This window comes from Pezoporus wallicus, unplaced genomic scaffold (genome assembly GCF_028554395.1).
Source record: "Pezoporus wallicus isolate ANWC-B61680 ecotype Strahan unplaced genomic scaffold, APGP_CSIRO_Pwel_v1 contig_1851, whole genome shotgun sequence".
In the NCBI taxonomy this organism is placed as follows: Eukaryota; Metazoa; Chordata; class Aves; order Psittaciformes; family Psittacidae; genus Pezoporus; species Pezoporus wallicus.
Window position 1 is genome coordinate 1,307,547 of NW_026635653.1, and position 21,385 is coordinate 1,328,931.

General features: G+C 36.3%; 1 protein-coding gene across 2 annotated transcripts in view; it reads right to left on the reverse strand.

Moving 5' to 3' along the window:
- Positions 1-507: 507 nt before the first annotated feature.
- TNFSF13B (TNF superfamily member 13b) overlaps positions 508-21,385 on the reverse strand; it is a 28,441-nt gene continuing 7,563 nt past the window's right edge. The window contains exons 1-7 of one of the 2 annotated variants that reach the window (XM_057397235.1): positions 17,164-18,394; positions 11,612-12,030; positions 11,423-11,528; positions 3,687-3,743; positions 3,290-3,402; positions 3,041-3,191; positions 508-1,341 (exon numbers count right to left, since the gene is read on the reverse strand). In XM_057397235.1, coding sequence (XP_057253218.1) covers positions 1,229-1,341; positions 3,041-3,191; positions 3,290-3,402; positions 3,687-3,743; positions 11,423-11,528; positions 11,612-11,932 — 861 coding nt within the window. In that variant the 5' untranslated portion in view covers positions 11,933-12,030; positions 17,164-18,394 and the 3' untranslated portion in view covers positions 508-1,228. Of the gene's footprint in view, positions 1,342-3,040; positions 3,192-3,289; positions 3,403-3,686; positions 3,744-11,422; positions 11,529-11,611; positions 12,031-17,163; positions 18,395-21,385 lie in introns of those variants that run through there. The other variant, XM_057397236.1, reaches the window with a different exon arrangement.

Consider the following 21,385-nt stretch of genomic DNA (forward strand, 5'->3'; position numbering starts at 1 on the left):
GCTATTACCTTGACCATGCAATACACATGAATTATTGGGATAAAAATAGACATAAATCTTACCTACTAAACTAAGCATACAGATAAAAAAAACCAAACACCACTATTTATAGTCTTTCTACAGGTCTGATTTTTTTATAAAACAGAGTTAATCTATTCAAAACTGCAGAAAAAAGCCTATAGTTAACCTAAGGATTAAGCCCAGACTTCTGCATACAACAGTATTTTCTCAGTTACAAGACTGGTTCCAGGTTTATTGGATTTTTCTTTTTAGTATATTGCATAGAATGGATCATATGAAAAAGCAAGAGAAATACAAAAATTTGTATGTAGGATAAGCTATTCAAAAGTATGTGTGCACATACTTTCATATATATACATATATATACACATCTATATATGACTGCAGAAATTGTGAAGCCAGAAATCAAGTTCCACCTACTAATCTCACTGTTTCTATCCTTGCCTTGCTTATGTAAGTTTACGCATACACCTTGATGAGTAGCAATGCTTTGAAGAGTGAACTGTTGAAGCATGTCATGTGTCCTTTTTCCAGTAAAATTAATTCTAATTACTAACTACTAATAGATTTTAGTAATTTATACCCCTTTTGTTCACAGGAAAGCAAGCCATCCAGTGGCTACTATTCCGTATATTTCTGAAGTGTTTGTTTCCATTATCCCATACATTAAGACTTTCCTTACCCAAATCACGGTGTCAAAGAAAAAATGAAGAACCCAGAACCCACTTGACACCTCCATTTTATGATAAGGAATCAACTGTTCGATGTTTCACATACTTCATACTTCAGATATTTTATTAATGAAACAAAGCAAAACTACGATGTACTTGTTTTCCTTTTCAGTTACAGATAATAGTTTAATAGTTAGTGGTCCTGTTTATGCTATACTTTTTGGTCAGCTCCTTCTTTGGTTTGCCTTATGGACAAGATATTGTTTCAAAGCCCAAGACCCACTGTTTTAATTGTTTTTTAGAGTCTCCCATTGCCTAAAATAAATTTTCTTTCTGGTAATCACATGATGGTTATATCTCACAACTGTCTGGTGTGTTTCCTGTTTTGGGTTCTCTTATTAAACCGAAGAAAAGTTCTCAGAAGCTGGTGGTGGATGGGAAGAGTCTGAACTGGCAGCTTTACTACAATATTTCTCTGATAAAGGCATAGGAAAAGAAGAAAACTGCATTAAGCATAATAACAAAACTGAAGGGCTTCAGAGGAGTCTAACTGCACCAAAAAAAGTACCATCTCCATCCAAGGATATTTTGGCCCTTCTCCGTGGTATTGTAAGTTGAAGTTCATCCCCTTCTTCTAATTTTGCAATGCCTGGCAAAAGATTTGGAATATTTTTAAGTTAATATTTCAAATACATTCTTTTCATAAACCATATTCAAAAAGTCATTACACATAATTTAGAAAATATAAACATCTTACTTGTGCCAAGTGCTTTTTCATCTTCTAGGCACAATCTTAGAAACTGTGCCTGTCAGCTACCCAAAACTGACACTTAACATCCTCTGTAGATCTAGACCTGCTTTCCACTCTGCACTCAGCATACCAAAGTTCACTTATGCAGCCACTGCAAAAATTCATAATAGTGGTGTACCCAGATCCCTCACTTTATGTGACGGTCAAGGTCAGCATTGGGTGTTGCTGGTCCTAGACCACTCTGTTCCCACACTTCTGGAGGAGGTCTTATGAGCTTTACCAACCAAATGAAGTTACCAGACATCAGCTGATTGATGCAACTGCAGAGCACAAAAGTTCGCTTCCAGCCAGCTGCACATCAGCTGATGCGATAACTGAAAGCACCTCACCTTCAAGTTGCAGTGACTGAGCTGAAAGCACATCTAACATCTGCTGCGACACATGATTAGCAGCATGAGATATTGCAGTGGGATTTGGTTTTCCAGCTGAAAGCAGAAGGGTGGGAATTTGGGAAGCAGGAACTGTGAAGTGGCAGGATGGAGTAGATACAGTTAAGGTATAGAGAAGTAATACAAGGGTATGATGACAGATGCAATTGAAGATGGTTACGGTTCCAGAATGTGTGGGTAGAGGGATAGGAAATTAAAGAAAATGACTGGACAGCCTCAACTGCCAGGAGGAAGTAGCTAATTTATGTTTATTTGTAAAAAAAAAAAGCTTCCTTCCCGATCCCATTTGTTTAATGCCACTACTTGCCAACAGTCAACTCACCCATTCAATGTCACCCATTTTTTAATAAAGCATTGAAAGAAAAGATTTTTATTTTCCAGCAAGATCTGTGTAAATTGAAAGAGAAAACCCTCAAATCCACCATTAAGGGAGAAAGACAGATGAATAGGAGCAACCAAACAAGGTTTAATAGGCTTTGACAATAATTCCTAAATGCTACTGCAGGAATATACTTATATAGTGAGCACTGAGCTTACTGGACTTGCATTAAATATTTTAATTGGTGTTTCTTGTGGTGTTTCTAATTTGTGCAGTCAGAAAGAGCTCCTTATGGGAATTAACTATTTTTCACCTAACCAAAGAGTAAAACAGCAGCAGCCATTGTAAGGAGAACTAAGCTGATTAGAAATATCTTTTGAAATCCTGGAGTAAGGTAGACAAAAATTGGGTGGCTAAAAGTAATATATGATGTTTTAAGGTAGAACATCACTCCTAAATATTTTATTGATATAACTAAATGTGGGATTCAACATCTAAGTTAAACTTTTCTTCATTAAGGATAGTATGTACTTTTAGATACTTTAGTTAGATGCCTGAAGTAGACAACACTAAAGTATCTAACTACATTATACAGTTAATGGAGAGAGGGGAATTGTTCAGATCACTTAAGTTAGATGCATACCCTCCAACTGCCAATACTTTATATAAAAAGTATTTTTGAAAATAATCTGTAATTTTACAATTAATCAGATCTACAAATGCAGTCTATTTTCTTTACAACTACCACAACACTTAATCACCCAACACTGCAGATTCTATCTGATACAGTTTATTTGCAAACATAGAAAAGGAAAACTTAGATGTTTACCAGCAGTATAGCAAGAATTATTTGGATAAGACTGTGGCATATTTTGGATGCAACGAAACAATGTCACCAAGCTGAGATCATCACCGAACACATGGGCCTTCTTCCTCTGTATAAGGTGTCCCATAGCAAATGTTGTATCCGTATATAAAACCTACAAAATGAAAATATGCAGACTTCAAACATACTGTATGGAGACATAAAAAAATCTTTTAAAAAGTCAAGATGCTGAGGGGAATTGAACTTTCTCACCTGGCCATAAATGAAAAAATATCCTGTTTCTTTGATCACTATTTTATTTCCTTGTTCTTCCAGAGCTGTTCCACGTTTAAAGCTCAGAAGCCAAGGGACAATGCTTGAATCATCTAAAAGAAACAGTAATTTTTGGGTAATCAGAAAGAAAAGTCACTTTCTTCATTTTCATCTGCCAAAAATTAACAAAGCTGACTTCTAGTCAAGGCTTCCAGTCCCACTAACTGGATTTCCCCACTGAAAAGAGGATATTTGCAAGAGCTATCCAGATGGAGGGACTTTTTAATTATTTTTAATTAGGTGACATAACTCAGTCACTGCTTTGAAGTTAGACAAGATCAGATGGAAGAGTTAATACATGGAATAGTTAGCTATGAATCACGGAACATATTCTTACCTTTCTGTTGAATATCACTTTTGCTGTCAGCGATCAGTTGCAAGCAAGCCTGCAGCACTGTGAAGTGAAAGTATTTTGAAATCAAATAAATAGAAACCAGTAGTAGAATAGAATGAGCTTTCGAAACAACTTTAAAAAAAAAAAAAAGCATTAAAAAAATTTCTCATGGTCTCACCACTGATTTGAAAACACAACCTGTTGATTTTAATGCAAATCTTACTCAAATGTACAAAAACAAAATTCATACCACAACATGTATTAGATAACCTTCAGAGACCATGCAGCTAAGTAGGAGTCTTCAGGTAATGACACAAGTAATACTTGCTTGTTTTAATCTCTGGTCCTAATATAATTGAAATATGAAACAATAACTCAAATGAGCTAGGATCATTGCCTTGTGCAAGCAAAAGCTAAAAAAAAAAAACCAAACCCACAACCCAACCCTGACAACTATGACACATATCAGATTTACAAATGATGTTTAGTATATGCTTTAAAGAAATTAGTTTCCAGTCATAGTTGCTGTAAAATATTAGTCATATATACTGGTTACGTGATACTTGCAAAATAAATTCTCATGTCGGTGTACTTCCAGTATGTTTTCAGACACCGACACTCAGTCAACTTGTACTGAGGCTAAGAGGGAAGATACTGAGATGACTGTTAGCTAATTAACGCACACATAACAAATAGCTTAGTATCTGTCAAAACTAATGTGTTGCTCAAAACTATAGAAACCAGTGACGCTAATGAGAAACTAGGAGTTTTATCAAAGAAAAATATGCAGTATGTTAAAACATAGGCTCCAAGTGAAACAAAGACCTTGTGAAAAAAAATCTGCTAAAAGGATAAAAATAATAAAAGGATAGTTGCATTTGCTTAGATCAGATTTTAATAAAAAACATCTGGTTCTAGTGCTACTTTGAAGGGTGAAAAACAGAGTAGGAACACTTACTGCACTTGATAGAGATCAAATGCATTTATCAAGAGTCAAGAGCTATGGACTGCTGAATCCCTCTTTTTGTCTACCTCCCTTTGGGTAAGAAGGCTGTGGGTCAGATTTGGCCACTCTTGCTATAATGGGCAGTGCCCTAACTCGATGTTGTTTCTACATGTACCAGCAGCATTCACATGTGCAAGCAAGTGCTCAGCAGCACAAACCTCTCACTGCACAGCAGGTGGTGAGAGAATTTGACTAGAAAGCAGTCTATCTCTAAGTCTCCTTTCCACAGGGGCCTGCCTGAAATTACCAGAAGGGGGCTGGATGCTCAGCAACACTCAGTGGTACCAGCTGGCATCTGGGAATGCTCCAATGTCACAATAATCACACAACCTGTGAGCCTTCTTACAGTAAGAGGAACCCTATCCTGCAAGCTCCCATCATCTACACTAGAACATTTCCTTGAGTTCTGCCACTTCTCATAAAAAAAATGTGCCAAAATCTATAGATTTTCAAACCAAGAATTTAAAGGCATCTGAATTCCCTGCCTTCTGATAAGGAATAAAAAAACCAAGCCAACACAAAATCAAAAAAGGTATTATACTTCAGACATTTTTCTGTCACACTTGTGAGCAACAGATTTTTCTGAAAAAGAAACTACCAAATAAAATTAAAATGTGGATTTCTGGAATCACACAACAAAGCTCATCAGGTGATTTATTTCACAAGGTACTAATGCACTCTTTTTTGGAGTGAAGTGTCTTCCTACTGAATGGAATTTGCTGATTCCTGGGTATTTCAGTAAGCTAAATAAAAGTTTTGATTCCTGCTTTTAAAAGAACTTACTAATGTGGCCGCTGGATTTTCCACTAACCAAACAAGAGAGGATTGGTTGTGATTCACACCAACCAGCTGCTATCCAGCGGGGTACAAATGAGTAGTGTCTACAGACAGTGAAAGTTATGGCTACTTTAGCAACTCTTGTTAAACCTGCTCTGCAAACTCGATTGACATTATTGAAAGTACCCTCATTTACAGACTGCAAGTCTGGATTCATGTTTCAGTTGTTTGCAGCATTGAAATACTAGTCATCATTGCTGCAAACAGCTACACAGTAATTAAAATCAGCAAGTTCGTACCATCGAAGATATTTTCTATATTTTTAAAACACATATCAACTCTGCTTTATTCTACAGATAGCAAATCTACGCATATCCTCTAAAAAAAAAAATCTCACTAGCTGTTTTTTTAGTGTATGCAGATAGAAATAAGATCCTATGGAATATAGTAAGCTAGTTTTTCATGGAAAAATATGGACACAACAGTGTCATTTATGCCAATAAAGAGAACAGAAATTGGCACAGTGTCCATTTTATCTAAAGACACAAAGGCCAAATAATATCTAAAGAAGAGTTTGACAAATTGTACAACATGCTTCAAAACTATATTCAGAAGTCAAGACAGACACATAACTATTTCCAGTATATACAAGTACTTCATTTTTACCTCAGTGAAACTACATACATGCTTAAAATTAAGTAATTATTTGAAACAAATTCAAAGTAAACAACACTACTATTAAGGAGAAAATACGCATATACAGAGTATATTTTCTGGATAATTAACATGGATTTCCAGTAAAAAGTTAACATTGAAATGTTAGCAATTCTACTCCAAGAAGAACCCATATCTTACCTGAAGTACAGTATCAAGAATATATGCATTACAAAATATGGGTTGAATAGTTACTATCAGTACTGAGCAGAATAAATCAAAAGCTCAACCTGAATGCCCTTCAGTGCAGTGTAAATCAAACCTGAGCATCAGTTTTGTAGTCTAAAGAATTTGTTAATAATTAATAATGCAAGCAGAAGGCAAGGTTCATAAAATATATTCTTAAAATGCGTAAAAATATCAAGACTGTCACCATAAGGTCTAGCTGTACAAAACTGTGTCAAGAATGATGAAATATGCCCCATCCTCTTTTGACTTTACAGCTTTGCTTTGACGAGCACTTTTTCTTTTCTTGATTTTAACCGCTCTGCAGGCTGTGAGTGGGAAGAACATTTCAGAATCTGTCTTCTTCCATGAACAGAACAGCCAATTCTGAAGAAGTCAGTGACTCTAGATGCCTTTATAAACCACAGACAGCACATGAAGGGATGTGTTCTCTATGTGTTGAGCAATGAAACCACCAGTTAAAAAAAAGGAAAAGTTAGCCTTTACAGCAGGGTAAGAATGCAGCCTTCAGCACATCTGCATGGTATCCGTAAAATCAGATTCATCCTCCCATGCAAGTTTTTGTATTACTTAACTTGCATAATCATTTCAATACTTTGCAATCTAACTTCACAATCCAAACAAACAAAATTTCAAGTTTATTATCTGTGAACTCATGCATAAATTTTAAAGTTTTGCTACCTGAGGCCCATGTTACCTGTCTCAATTTCTGCCAAAATTAAACCAGGCAAAACCTCTGAACTTTAAAATAAAAAAAAACCCTACATGTTTAGGTTCTTTCTTTGGTCTATAACTGTTCTCTGTAGACTTCTGAAAAGATACTTAAACACTAGATAATTCGATGTATAAATGATGTGCATGTTCTTGAACGATTTGCAATTGTTCTTCCCTTAACTTCTTCCTTACCACAAGAGATCTTTTATTTTTTGCTTGGGCATTTTTATAAACTGTTTAATTTGGTGCTTTTTAATAAAAAGTCTTTATATGGCATTAATCATGGATTAAGCCAATCTCTGCACTCAAATGGTTTGGTCATAGCTAAAGGTATGACTCAGATCTAACAAATACCTGCAAAATACTAGTAGCATTATTTTGACCTTAACAGAATTACAAGTAACGTTACAATTAGAATAATAAAATATTTTAACAACAAGAATAATTTTTGTAGCTTCTGTTATACAGTATAAAGCAGAATATTGTTCTTAAAAATCAGAGCCTATTTTGTGTATTTTTGATTGCACAGTTTTCTGCATAATACACAGCACCAATTCATTCATTCAGTAAATGGAATTATCCGTGTAAAATTGCACGCATTTTATCAAGTAATTTTCTATCCTTTGACATAGAAGGGCATAATTCCTTTTGAGTAAGACTGTTGTGAGTAGAAACAAAAAAGAATAACATATATTTTCAAGAAGTAGGCCTTTTTTAAAGTAAGAGAACTCGTATTTCCCCTCTTCAAACAATAAAATAAGAGGTATTTTGAATATTTGGTGAGGGAATTTTATGTGTCGTTTAGACTAGCAACAAAAAGTTAGGTTTCTTGATTTTATGATCACTAAAATCAAATTCTATTTGTGAAAAGTCTTGCTATCTCTCTGTCACAGTGACCTAAACCAATAACCTACAGAGTCAAAACACTTCTAACCAACGAATGTACCAATCTGACAAAGCAAATGTCACCTGATTGGAGTTTAGAGAAGACTTGATGCTCACCTCACTAGTTGGCCACGGGGATCAGAATCCCACAATAATTACCAGAACGAGGCACAAAGAGAGCATGTAAATGTAACCTGATATTCATACACTGAACTGGCTTACATTAATTGAACTGGCTTAGGTAATTGAACCTACATCTTGTTTCTGGACTAAAGTGCACATACAGCTTAGAGACAAACACGCAGACAAGGAAATCAGTAATTGTGAACAGGGTACAAAATTCAGAAGAGGATTTTGTTGTGCAGCAGTTTTCGTCTACAGGCAAAATCTATTTAAAAAAAAAGACAAGTAAGGCTGATTACATCTATTCTTATGTGTCTTGATATGACATTTGCCAGAAGTGGTTAGATCATATATCTGCCTGCATATCAATAATGTGTACCTTTCAAAATCACTCATTAACTCCTACTCATTGCATCAAGAACTCTGGTTCTGACAGCTTTATTTGGAATTGATGTTTGTAACCCATCTCTTCAACTTACTTGAGCTGGAAATTTTCTCAAGACACAAAATGTGCAGCAACTGGTGACTAATAATTGTGTGCATGAACACAGTCAAATATATAGCCTATAAATATATGAAAGAACAACATTATGTTAGATCCAATTTCATTCACTTCACGTTTTAATTAAAATTATTATTTGTGGCCTCTTTGATGTCCACAACATCAAACAAATAAAAAAAAATAAAATATGGGAACTCCATATGTTCAAGAAGCACTCTGCTGGACTTAAAAAGAATCATGAGGCATCTATTTCCGGAATTTAATGATTAAAATTTAAAAGACCCTAACAGAATCAAACCACAACTTTACTTATAATTAAAATAATGGTTCTGTATTTTACTTCTGCTCTCTGTTGAAGCACAAGAGAAGCAATTGTGTATCAATGACACTTTCAAGTATTCACTTTCTAAGGAATCGTCTGTGTTAAAGTGAAATTATGGGTCAACGATTAATTATCAGGCCAAACTCTGAGAGCTTGTTGAAGCAAACAGAAATAGGACAAGAACAAAGCGCCTCACTCAACATCCTAACTTATCTTCCACTGTACCAGAATGAGTGCAGCACATCTGCAGGATTATTTGGAGGCTGCCAGGATTCTGGTACTGAGAAATGCATGCGAGAAGATCAAAATGCAGGGCCAGTAATTCTGCATACCTGACCAAGTAACAGACAGGATTCAGCACCATGAACACCACCATGCTCTCCTATTTCACTCACTCTGATGAAACAAAATTTAACATTGACTAGTAGGTTCATGGTCATCGGTGGAATCTGATCTGAGAAAATGTAACATCTTACTGAACTCTGACAAACTTAATCTGCTGTAATTAGAGCAAGCAGAAAGTTAACACTAACACATGACCTTTCATATCAATACATGACTTTTAACTTTTTTCCTTTTTATATACAAAAATATGATTGCTATGTTAGAAAACAGTTCTGTAGTAGTATGTAGCTTTTCCTCTTTTAAATAAATGTCCACATTCTGTGCTTTCTGTCACCCAATCTGAACAATTTTTAAGCCAGCTGTGTTGTTTGTTTGGTTTTGGGGGTTTTGTTTGGTTGGTTGGGTTTGGTTGTTTTTTTTTTTTTTAGGAAAAAATAAAAACCAGAAAAAACCCTTTACAGAAATAAGTAGCTTATGTAGAATTTTATGTGAATAAAGGTAAATAGGAATAATTAACGGTGGCTACTTCATGAGAAGAATTTTAAGCCTGCCAGAAGCACAGCTAAGGAGCCCATAACCCTCTCCCCCATACACCCTCAAACAGGAATAAGAATAAAGATGAAAGCTGCTGTGAAAGAAATTGGATAACTTGCAGAGTACTGATACTATAACATTAATTTTAAAAAAGACATGCCTCCTTATTTTTGATGATGCTTGTGCTTTAGATCACTATTTTTTATTTGGGAGTTGCTGGAGTGGGGAGAGCAGGGAACCTTCCCATGATAAAAAGCAAGAAATACAATTTAAGCTATCTTGTCCTCAGTCCTGTTTGTGAAATCACTCTTAGCAAGACCCTGAGCCAAAGACTACTTATAGAATAGAATAAAACCCATTTAAACCGATGCATTTTGGGTAATGTCTTAAATGAATATTGTCTTTTGAGAATATTGGAGGTAAGTAGAGTGATTATACACTAGAACTTAAATTTCGTTTAGCTTGCTGAAGATTAAGCAAAATATATTTCACATTGATTAGTCCCTCAAAAACATATTTTAAGCAAAGTTTGGTTTAGTCTTTACCTATAAATGAGTCCATTTCAACTTCATCTATTAATAATTTAACAGCTTTTATCCGTTAAAACAATCTGAAACTATCTGTAAAAGTTCTGAACTGATTTAGCAATACAAGAACATTTTTGATTACTCAGTGCAATTAGAATATGCATGCAAACTGTTTTAATTAAATTCTGTATTTCATCCTATCAGGCCTCATTGTGTTGGGAAAGGAAAAAAAAATTAAAAAAAAAATGTAGGCATTTTATCTCCAAAGAAAAATATATTTCATTAATATTCCAACAGAATTAAGACCAACAGAGGTCTTCTATGAAGCACAGTCTTCAATGTTCTCTGCAGCACCTTTTAGAAAGGCCATGACAGAAAAAATCTTACTGGATAGGCATGCCTTTATTAACTTTCTAATTACATTAATAGATTGATTTAATGTAGAAATGATGCTAAACTTCTGATTTTCTTGTAGTCTGCCTTTTTTGACAGGTACAAGTCAGCCTTTCTCTTTGAAAGCTCCTACTTCCCTAAATTAAGGATATTTCTTGTTACTTCTCTCTTTCAAGATGAGCGTGTTTTCCCAGAAAAATGACTTGGCATTTTTAATAATAGCCTTCCCTCCTTATTATTGATCAGAGAGAAACAAGTTAGGCATTACCCTGAGTTGAGACTGATGGACTTAGAACTGAACAATTTACAATCTGAACGATTTGAAGTAGCTTTACTCAACTTTACCACATCATCAAGAAATACCTCCATTACAAAAAGCAGGTTTAGGATTTAATATTCAAAGTTCAACCTGCAGATAGTATGAATATCTGATACCTTAAATAGTTATGTCCCTGCTCATTGCAGGGAACTTGGACTAAATGGCCTTCAAAGGTCCCTTCTAACCCAAACCATTCTGTGATTCTGTATGGAGACCATTAAGAGAATATGCCTACAGTTAACACCATTCATTCAGCAGTAACTGTAGAGACTGTAATGGGTTCTGGGAGCACAGATGGGCTGACAGGAGAAGACACAAGTCAAGCACTGCTGCTTTTCTCAAGACAGAATCAAACTGCGTCATCCCATCCCACTCCACTGGATGCTATTTACCTGTTTCTTCTGCGTGGACAACAGACCTTCTCCACCTGTTTCTGCTCCCAGTCCAGATTTCCTTTTGGAAGCTTTCAGCTGGTCCAGGACCAGGAAGCCTCATCTCCTAATGGGGAGAAGAGACAGGCAGTGAAAGCAGCCTCACATTTGCCCACCCCCTGCAAGCTGAAAACCACCCCTCCAGCTTACCTGCCTGGTGCCAGTTGCAGACACTTGCGGGAAGGAAGAAACAGGGGTACTCGTTTTATTTTCAGCAGGGGACATGGGTGGCAAGTCTAGCGGAGACCTTGCCTCGACCCTGTAGATCAGCTCACTGCGCAGAGCTTCTAGTTCTGTTTTCAGGGTGACAACATGGTAAAGAGACACTGCTGCAAGGCAAGAGGACAGGAGCATTGCAAACCACAGGAATGTGACAGAAAAAAGTACTGTAGTGCCTGAAGCAGCGCCGGGGAGGGCAGAGGAGGCGGTATCCTTCTGTTGGGTGACATGCACACAGTCCATGGATTTCATCGCTGCTCTTTCTCTCACTAAAGCCAGAGGGAGAGTTCAGCTGTCCCCTTCCGAGGTGCATTCCATGTTACCAGTTGCTCTCTGAAACTAAGGGCATCCTGAATAAGTGAACAAAACGCCCAGATCATTTCCTGTCATATGAAGCCGCTGATACAACGATTAAACTTAATGTACAGAGTGAACATCTAAGATTCAGTCTCTGTTTAGTTCTCTTCTTTCTGAGCTGCATTTTGGAAGCGAATACTTTCTCATGAGTTGCTTGTTCAAGCTACCTTCCTCCTTTCACTTTCAACTATTTATGTGGCAGCTTGATATTACCATTTCCCATTATCTTTAAATTTAGGCACAGCCAGGACCACTGGTGATACCTAGAAGTGCAGAAGCAATGTAAAGTTTCCTGGCAGCATATCATCCAGTGTACTTAAGACACACATCTGACAACATGTGTGCCTCTGTGTGTGTGTAGTTATATAGATGTTCATAGTTTATATCATATATATTTTAATATATATTCATATCTAAAGTGCCTGTGTGCCTACAGAGGGGACAACCTATTAAAACTAAAATACTTGTGGTTTCCTAAGCACACAGTGAAAAATATTCACAGGTATGAGTAACAAATTACTGGTCTCTCAGCTGTGTAAAGCTGCAGATTCTGCAGCTCAGTTCATCATGTTAACCTGAAAAGGGATGATTTTTTATTAAACTTATCTAATATATATAGTTTCTCTACAGGATTTGAGGACCTAGGTTAATGCAGATGGGGACACAGAGAAATGGGGAGAGGAAACTTGGGGAAGGGGGGCTCAAAGGGGTGAAAACTAGAGGATGAGAAAGAATAGGAGAGGGGGAAATAAGAAGAGGGGCAGAGGGGTATTGAAGGAAAACAACATTTAGAGAATAAAAAAAAATCCAAACAAAATAAAAAACAGAATCCAAACAACCTTTACACATGCATGCTTTAATTTTTCAGGTGAATCCTAAGTGTGACTTAAGCTCATCTTTTTAATATATTCCTAGTTCCTTCATCTTAAACCTCTGCATTAGGAATGCTTTGCTTTTCTGCAGCAGCAAGGCTACCTAAAGATCCTAAACACGCTCATATGCTTTTTGCATTGTCTTCTCACAGAAAATGAAAGTTTTACTCCTTTTTAAAAAGTTTCAGTGGTCTGGGATGAAAAAAGATCTAAAGCATCATAATTAGGGCTAAAATGAACAGACCAGCCCCCTCCCCCCACTGAAATCAAGATGTTTTGCACCATGTAAGTAAACTTTATGTTTGTAAGAGAGAATTTTACAGGTCAGTCTGAATGCTGTGTAATGAATCCTGATGGCAACACCGATCAGAGTAGTTCAGATCAAGCTGATTCTGTTGGGAAGACAGAGCAACCACAGGCCAACAACTTTCATAGCCTTTCCAACTTCTATCTCTTAAGACTATGAGAAATTGAGAGTTATTATAAAAGCTTTATCATCTTTCACTATGATACAAACTACTCTTTTCCTTACTTTGATGCTTCTAGCAACTGCCCAATATCCTGCACAGACAAGTGACTTCTTGCCTAAATGTAGAGGAAAAAAAAATATACTGCTTATCTTAAGATGCCCCTAGAAGGCACATACATAACTGTGAGAAATGATGCAGAAATCAGTGCAGACTACCATACTGCTTCTTCACCTATTTTCAAGGCTAATTTAAGGTGTAAATGGGGTTGCACTTTGAAGGAAATTTAAAATTAACTTAGGTAAGGGTTTTTTTGGAACAGAATGAGCAATTATTAGAACTAAGCAGACATGACCTGGAGACATGCCATCACTAGATATTAGGACATTACCAGCCCAGTACTGACTGCGTTCCAAAAATAAAATAATATGACATTTGGAAAAAAAGTGCTATTTAAGAAAATGAAGCCAAGTGAGAAAATGAAAGTTGTAACTAGCCATCCAGGAATACTGAGAAACAATTGGCTCATGAGGTCTTTGTGGTCATTAACATATAATAACAGACAGGTATATAATTAGCATCGCTTTAGTCACTTCTGAAGAAAACAGGCTCTTCCCATCCGCTACACCTTCTTTAAATGGGGTTATTATTTGGGCTGACAAAACACTTGTGGTGACACAGAGGACTTCTGTAAGATGCCTGGTTTTATCTTATCATTCTTGCCCTGGTTTTGCTGGGATAGAGTTTTCCTCCTAGTAGCTGGTACAGTGCTACTTTAGTCCGAGAATAAACGCTGGTAACATGCTGATAAAAAAACACCAAAAAAACCCCATACAATTCTGATAAATGAGAATTTCAAAGGGAAAATCAGAACAGCCCACACATGGCAAATTGTTAAATCCAACAGGTATTTCTAGTTGAATATCAAAACGGGATCACTCTGTTTGCAACTTTGTTTTGTTGTATAGTTTCCTAAGTAGTTAAATGAGTTGAAAGAAAATACAATTTCAGTCAATTTTTGTGATGACAAAAACCATAATGAAACAATAACCAATAACAGTGAGAGATCAATCATGAAAAACCACATGAATTGCCCAGAAATATACATAGTTGAATAACTTTCATTTTAACACATTCAAATGAAGCTTTAGTAAATTGCAGGCTATTAATTGCATTAAAATAAAAACTCAGAAAAATTACTTGAACTAATTAAAAACAAAACAAAAAAAACCTTCTGCAAAGCCTAGAGCCAGTGCCTCGATGCTTGCCACTACGTCTTTTCACAACATACTGCCCATATGATTCCTCTTGTCAGCAAAGCTGCAAAGTAGTCCTTAACCTGCTTACAGCAAAATCAGTAAGAGTAACACACAAGCAGGTATCTTTTTTTTTTTGCATTTTAAACTAATGTATGACTCAAGAGGACTAGACAGTGCTCAAATTAGCCTCCTGTTAGCAGACATGGGAAAATGTTGACTCCAAATGAACACAAGCTCTCAGTGTAACATTCTTGTTGAAAACGAAGTGTAACATTTGGATATATACACTGGAGCAGAATATAAAGTAAAAATAAGGGGTAGCAGTAATTGTGCTTTTGTATCGTCAAAACTGTTTACATATAGTTATGGCTGTTTGAACCAAACGGTGAAAAGGGCTCAGAATAAAAAATCCAGAATGAATATAAGAGGCCTGAAGAACTTATCACAAACAAGGTATTCAGATTGTAGTTAGCAGTCTCCTTCTACTGGCCAGCTTCTCTGAAAACTCTTTTGCAAAAGTTTGTACCATGTTAACTGGTTTTGGCTCAAGATGCACATGCTGTGCTACACATGCATGCATGCAGTAAAACCTTAGGGCAACAAGTGGCCACCTTGAGCCCAGTTGAAAGCAGTGTTTTCCAAACTATTTCTAGAAAAGAAAATGCTACTGCATGAAACTGCAGTAAACACCTAGTCCTGGTATCTAACTCTGGAAGCAAATATGTGTAAACCCTAAAGTTTAATAAATACCTAAAGGTGTTCTGAAAATGTGGTCCCATTTTGTATGGACAGCACAGTTGATGTATGCACACACAGTGAATCCAACCATTTAGCAGCTCCTTAACACAAAGTATAACTTATGTTGAACATTCAAGGTGACTGGCTAAGAGACCTCTTTAGTTTAGCCAAGAAAAACTATTAAGACATGCTTTGGCTAGTCTAAGAATGTTACTTAATCATATTTATTTCCATTACCACAAAGACTCTTAATGGTGAGAGTGTTTTGCTAGGGGAAATGGATTCCTGAACAAAATCAAGGCTGGCTAACCTTCCAGGATGTTAGAGCAGAAACAAATCCTGTAATTTTTGAAAGCAAGTAATTGTTTTAATTTCTGTTTGCAGAGTATCAGATTACATGACCACGATGGGCCCTGGTAACTCGTAAATTTATAAGACAGCATCTCTACATCTGTGGGGAACCAAGGCAGAGATAGTAAGCAATCACACAGGAAATTTGTGGTTGAACCAGAAACTGAACTCTTGATTTCCTGAAATCCAGTACTGTCTTTAAACCACAAAAGCATCCTCTTTGAGGGGGAGGAAAATTCCATAATGAAGTTTAATGTACAAAAGAGAAGCAGATGATTCAAATATGAAGACTTGTGTAAAAACCCAAAGTGTAAAGTTTACTTAAGAACAAATGTTCTGTTTTCAAAAGGGAGGTTGTGCAGATGCTACAACCCAGAGATCCACGCAAACAGCCATACTGAAAGTACGCCTCCAGTGGCAAAGGTCCAACTTCACATACTTCTGAAGTAGCCACAAAATCGAACTGGTCCCTGTGGTTATTAGAGACACAAAAAGGCCACAGTAACTTGCCTTAGCACACGAGACAGTGAAGAACAGATAGAGAATCAAAGAATAAATGAAGGCTCCATTTTAAACACACTGAATTTCAAGTCCTTTCTGAAGATGGACAACATGGATGGATGATTACCCTGTATGACAATTTTCTGCTATTACATACATCTGTATTAGAAGTATTCATAGATGTCCCTCTGAAACAGTACACACTCCCCTCAAGGACACTTAATTAGATCTTTCAGCCATTAACTGCAATTTACAAAGTAGCAAAACCAGGTAAGTTCCTGCCTTCCACACGGATCCAAAAATCATTCGATTTGTGGATACTGTGTTCCTGTGGCTGTATATCTTACCATAACCTTAAATTTAAAGCTGTCAAATACTTTGCAAGTAAAGGATGTGTTATACGAACAGTTAAAGCCTTATTTGATATATTACCTTATTAAAAGGAAGAAAAAACAATCCTTCAGATTTTTCTGAAGCAAAAAAAGTATTCTTTTCTCTTTGCCTCCCAATTTCAAAATTGCCTAGGATAACAAAAGTGTCTCTGCACACTGTAGATACACCATGCTTGATTTACTCCTTGCCTAAGACTTTATTTCTCTAGACATCCAGACAACTTTGGACCAAAATTGGCATGTATACTATGCAAAGTAAACATGCAGCTGACTTGCAGTCATCATTACTTTTTATATGATTATTACAGTGCTTTCAAAGAGAATAGAAAATGGCAGAGGAAGGAAAAGCAATTATTATAGGTGTCACTTAAAGTATGCAGCAGGAATATAAAAATACACAGAATATAAAAGAAATACAATTTCAGAAACAAAAATACAAAAAACCACAAGATTTATGTACTACAGCAGTTTAATGCCAGCCTCCTCCCTTTGCCCCCTCTTCCCTCCCCCCACCATGATGTTACACTAGAAGCCATTCCTTCTTACTGCACAGAGGAAAAGGAGCTCTGTCATACAGCTGTAGCTCACTTCTAGTAACAGTCCAGCTACACGGAGTATTCCGCTTTTCCACCTCTTCCACACTATGCAACTTGACAGATTTTGCACAGATGGGCTAAAAGTGTATTTGTATGGTAGCAAAATAAACAAGGAGACATGGCCCTTCGTGGGAGGGGCTACTCTGCTGTTGCTACAGTCTGTGGACCGCAGAGGGCACAGCACAGGGATCCAAGTCTTTTCATATCATAGCATTATTTCTTCATAGCTGTATCTAATTGCTACACTATTAGAAGGGAACAGCCTCTGCCTGATTTTTCCCTTTGAACTTTTATAAATAATTAGCATAACACAAAACAGCTGTAGAACTTCCTTTCTTTCTGTCTTCAAGCAGCAAATCTGTTGCTTAGTTGCTCATCAAAACTAGCAGCAACATCTCTCTGATGACACTTGACATCAGCAACCTTGCAGTTTTGAGTTATTCAGCTCATTGCTTAAGATTATTAAAGATGTACTTTCAACAATTATGAGTGGAACTGTGTTCTGTAACGCATTAAAACCAGGTCTACTCTTTAAGCTGTACTGCCTCTTCCAGAGAAAGAAAAATTTCCGCTTTCTCAAGGCATAGGAGAATTATTCTGCCCCCGCCCCAGCTGAAGCATAACAAATTAATCACATTAACATTTTCAAAACATTTCTAGAAAATATTCAGTGTCTGTTCCTTAACTACTTACAGAGACAGAACTAAGACCCTGAATAGGGTCCAACAAAGGATTTTAAGTTCAGAGCAAGTAATTACTGTTTAGCTAATGGTTCAGTATTTTCGCAAAACCTTATCTACCTATACTTGATATTTCTAAAAAGACAGTGAGTCCCCTGCTTTTGGTTTAAGTTTCATTTATATCATTTTAATGTAGATGCTTATATACCCTTATGAATCTACTATGTTTAAGCAGCACTCACTCAGAAATTCAAATACTGTATTTTGTCTACCGAAGGCCTGCACATATCTACTAACAAACTGCATACATCACAAGACATTACAGAACACAATTCCTCTGTAGCCCACAGTTCCTTCATAGCTCAGCTGCTTATCAATTTCCAAACAAGAAAAGGCACATACAAGACTTGTATTCTTCAGTATAGCACTGCACAAGTAAGTTTTTTAGTGACATAATTCACAAGACAGCAAACTGCTTTTCATTCAAGGGCAGTATTCACATGAGGTATCAAATCTGAGCTGCTCCTTTCATGGCTTCCTTTTCACAAATTAGAAATTATTCTTTTTTTCTATTAAAATAATAGAGATGTTGAATAAAGTTATTAAAATGTACCACTCACCCCCTACCTCATTTTCATAGGTACTGGGTTAAAATTGAACTGATAGTTCTATTTTAAAGTAATCCAGGAGAGGACACACATTTTACAGCTTTAGAAAAGCCAGCAGCAAATCGTTATTTTCTGTGTACTGCACATTAACCATGCAGGATGGGAGCAGAGGTGCCTTAAGCTTAGCTATGCATTTTTGTAAAGAAAGTATGAGTTGCTCCAGCTCAAGTAGCCCGCTGCAGCTACATGTCTTAACTATAAACCTGCTAGAGTATCATTACAGCATTTAAAACTGATACTTAAAGTATTACCAGCAATAGATGGCAAAACCAGTCAGAAACACTTAAAAATATTTCCTAATTGACATAATATTTAGGCTATCTCTCAGTCCCCCAGATAACAGAGAAATTTTGAAAAGCAGATTGTGTTCAAAGGGATGGAGAATTACCACATATCAGTCTTATTTATTAAGACTTCCAGAAAGTGAGGATATGTGGTAAAACTCAAAACAGGTATTTGCAATAAAGTTGTTCCCTGCTGTAACAACTTTCCACAAACACTGCACTGAACAATGCAGATGTCTTAATTCACATGCTTTGGTTTTATTAAGTAACTGAAAATGGTACTTTGAGGTTAATCAGTTACCACACACACAAAAATACCCCTGTACATGCACTGAAGACAGGCCACAAACTAGAACAAGGCATTAACAGCAGTTTCAATTTATCAATTTATTGCATATGTCAGTACATAAAAATAGAAAAGTGTTTTTGTAAAATTAATGTTATTGTAAAAACCAGACTCGAATGAGAATGTAAAACTTTGCCACAATTAGCACATATACAGTAACATTGATGCTTTGTCTGCAAAACTTAAGAATAAGACTTTTTTGCTTTACCTATATATTAAAGAAAAAAAACAAACAAATATCTGCATCATATTTTCAATGACTGTTTCTGAATTCAAAACACAAGTGTTATTTAGAACTTCAATATGTTATTGCTATTTACACTTCTGTAGCATTCTACTCTAAATTATACAAGCAGGATGGCATTGTAAATTATTCTGAATGGGATACATCAGGCTGATCCCACTACATGACATGCAAGAGGCACTGATTTTATATTTGGCAGAAGTGCCCCTAGCAAAATCACCTGTCATTAACAAAAATAAAAATGCATTTCAAATTTGAATTATGAAATACAAACAGAGGTATGTCTGCATCTTTTAACCAAGAGACCATACCTTGGACTCTCAATTCAGCCTTGCATTCTTCACTGTGAACATCTGACATGATGCAAATGATTAGTTTAAGAGATGCCGATATGCATATTTTGTGTAAGTACTTAATCCATCTGCCCTTCAACTGAGATTGTCCGTAGCCTACCAAACGTATTTGTGCTCTATTTCTAATTTTACCTGAGAAATGGACATGAGGGCAGCTATACCAGTTAACATTTTTTTGGATGAAAGCATCACTTATCTCTCTGCATTTCACAAACAAGTATTGGGAATGTAAACTTGAGAAGCTGCAAGTATTTCCACTAATTAAAACCACACACATAAACGTGTGCTGGATGCTTCCTTACAAGGACTCTACTGCTACAGCTGTTCAAATCCTGACCCCTATTTCCCCACCCACCTTTTTTTTCTTTAACTTGAATTTCCTCTTATAAAAGAGACAATGCCTTTAATGAGCATATTTAAACCAAGAGGCTTTCTCACAAACACATGAAAATAACTTAACTTCCTCTACCCAAACTAGAAATTTATATATACATGACAAATACTTGGGAAACATCTATACACAAATGGAGAACTGTTAAGAGAAAACAGTATTAAGTGGAATAAATGTAACAGTATCATAATACAGTTTTTGGCAATTTTAAAGTTACTAGTAATAAACTGTTTGCAGTTCACTTTTTAGCAGCAGATAATTGTGGGTTTCCATCACACAGACTATAAAAGAAAAACAAGTCTTCACTTGTCAGAACAAGTTTCTTCCCCCTTATCTCTCCCTTAAAAGAGAGTACATAGAGCAGTAGAATATTTGCATTAGCCATTTGCTTCCTATTTTCTTTCCATGGATTTAATAGCCAATGCAATGAAAACCAGCATGATAACAGACATTCATTCATAAGTGTATGCAGCCAACCCGTTACATGAGAAGTAAAAATGTGCATGTGGAAGGCGGAAGAAACCAGATTAAGTGTAAAGGATACATATATGACAATTGTGTCTTCGCGTACCAAACACCTGCAAAATCCAACAAAGGTTCATCTTTACATTCTCCAGACAACAGAGTGAAAAGATCTGGCTTGATAATCAAAAGTAACATTTAGAAACACTCCACTTTGAACAGCTCCATATTGCCATAATGTAATGCCACACATTTGACTGACTTAGCCAACTGTGTGCCCAAATTAGAATACTTCATTTGTATCTAAGTGCCACATTTCCTTCAATTGGCACAAAGTAGTGTAAAAAATCGTGTTACTTTAGAAATCCGCATTTAATGAAAACAAGGTATTTAATGGCAAATTATGACAACTTCTGAAACCTTTATTTACTTTTTCATTCTATTGCCAACAAGTAATCTAATTATTTTGGCTTTATCAACTTATTCTTAGAAAAGCGGTATTTGCCCACTTATTTTCCTTGACTCCCTCCATCAAAATTCTAAAGCAATGTAGACCAGCTGAAACAACCTATGCAAGCAGCTTACATTTAGACCACATCGGGGAAAGGGACTGCTATGTCCATTAACTCCCTTCTGCTATATAAACACACACACGCACACACACAGCCAAACTTCACCAATAACCTTTCCCACCCTCCTACCCCCCTCAAAAAAAATGCCACCACTGGAAGGCTGAGGAGATAG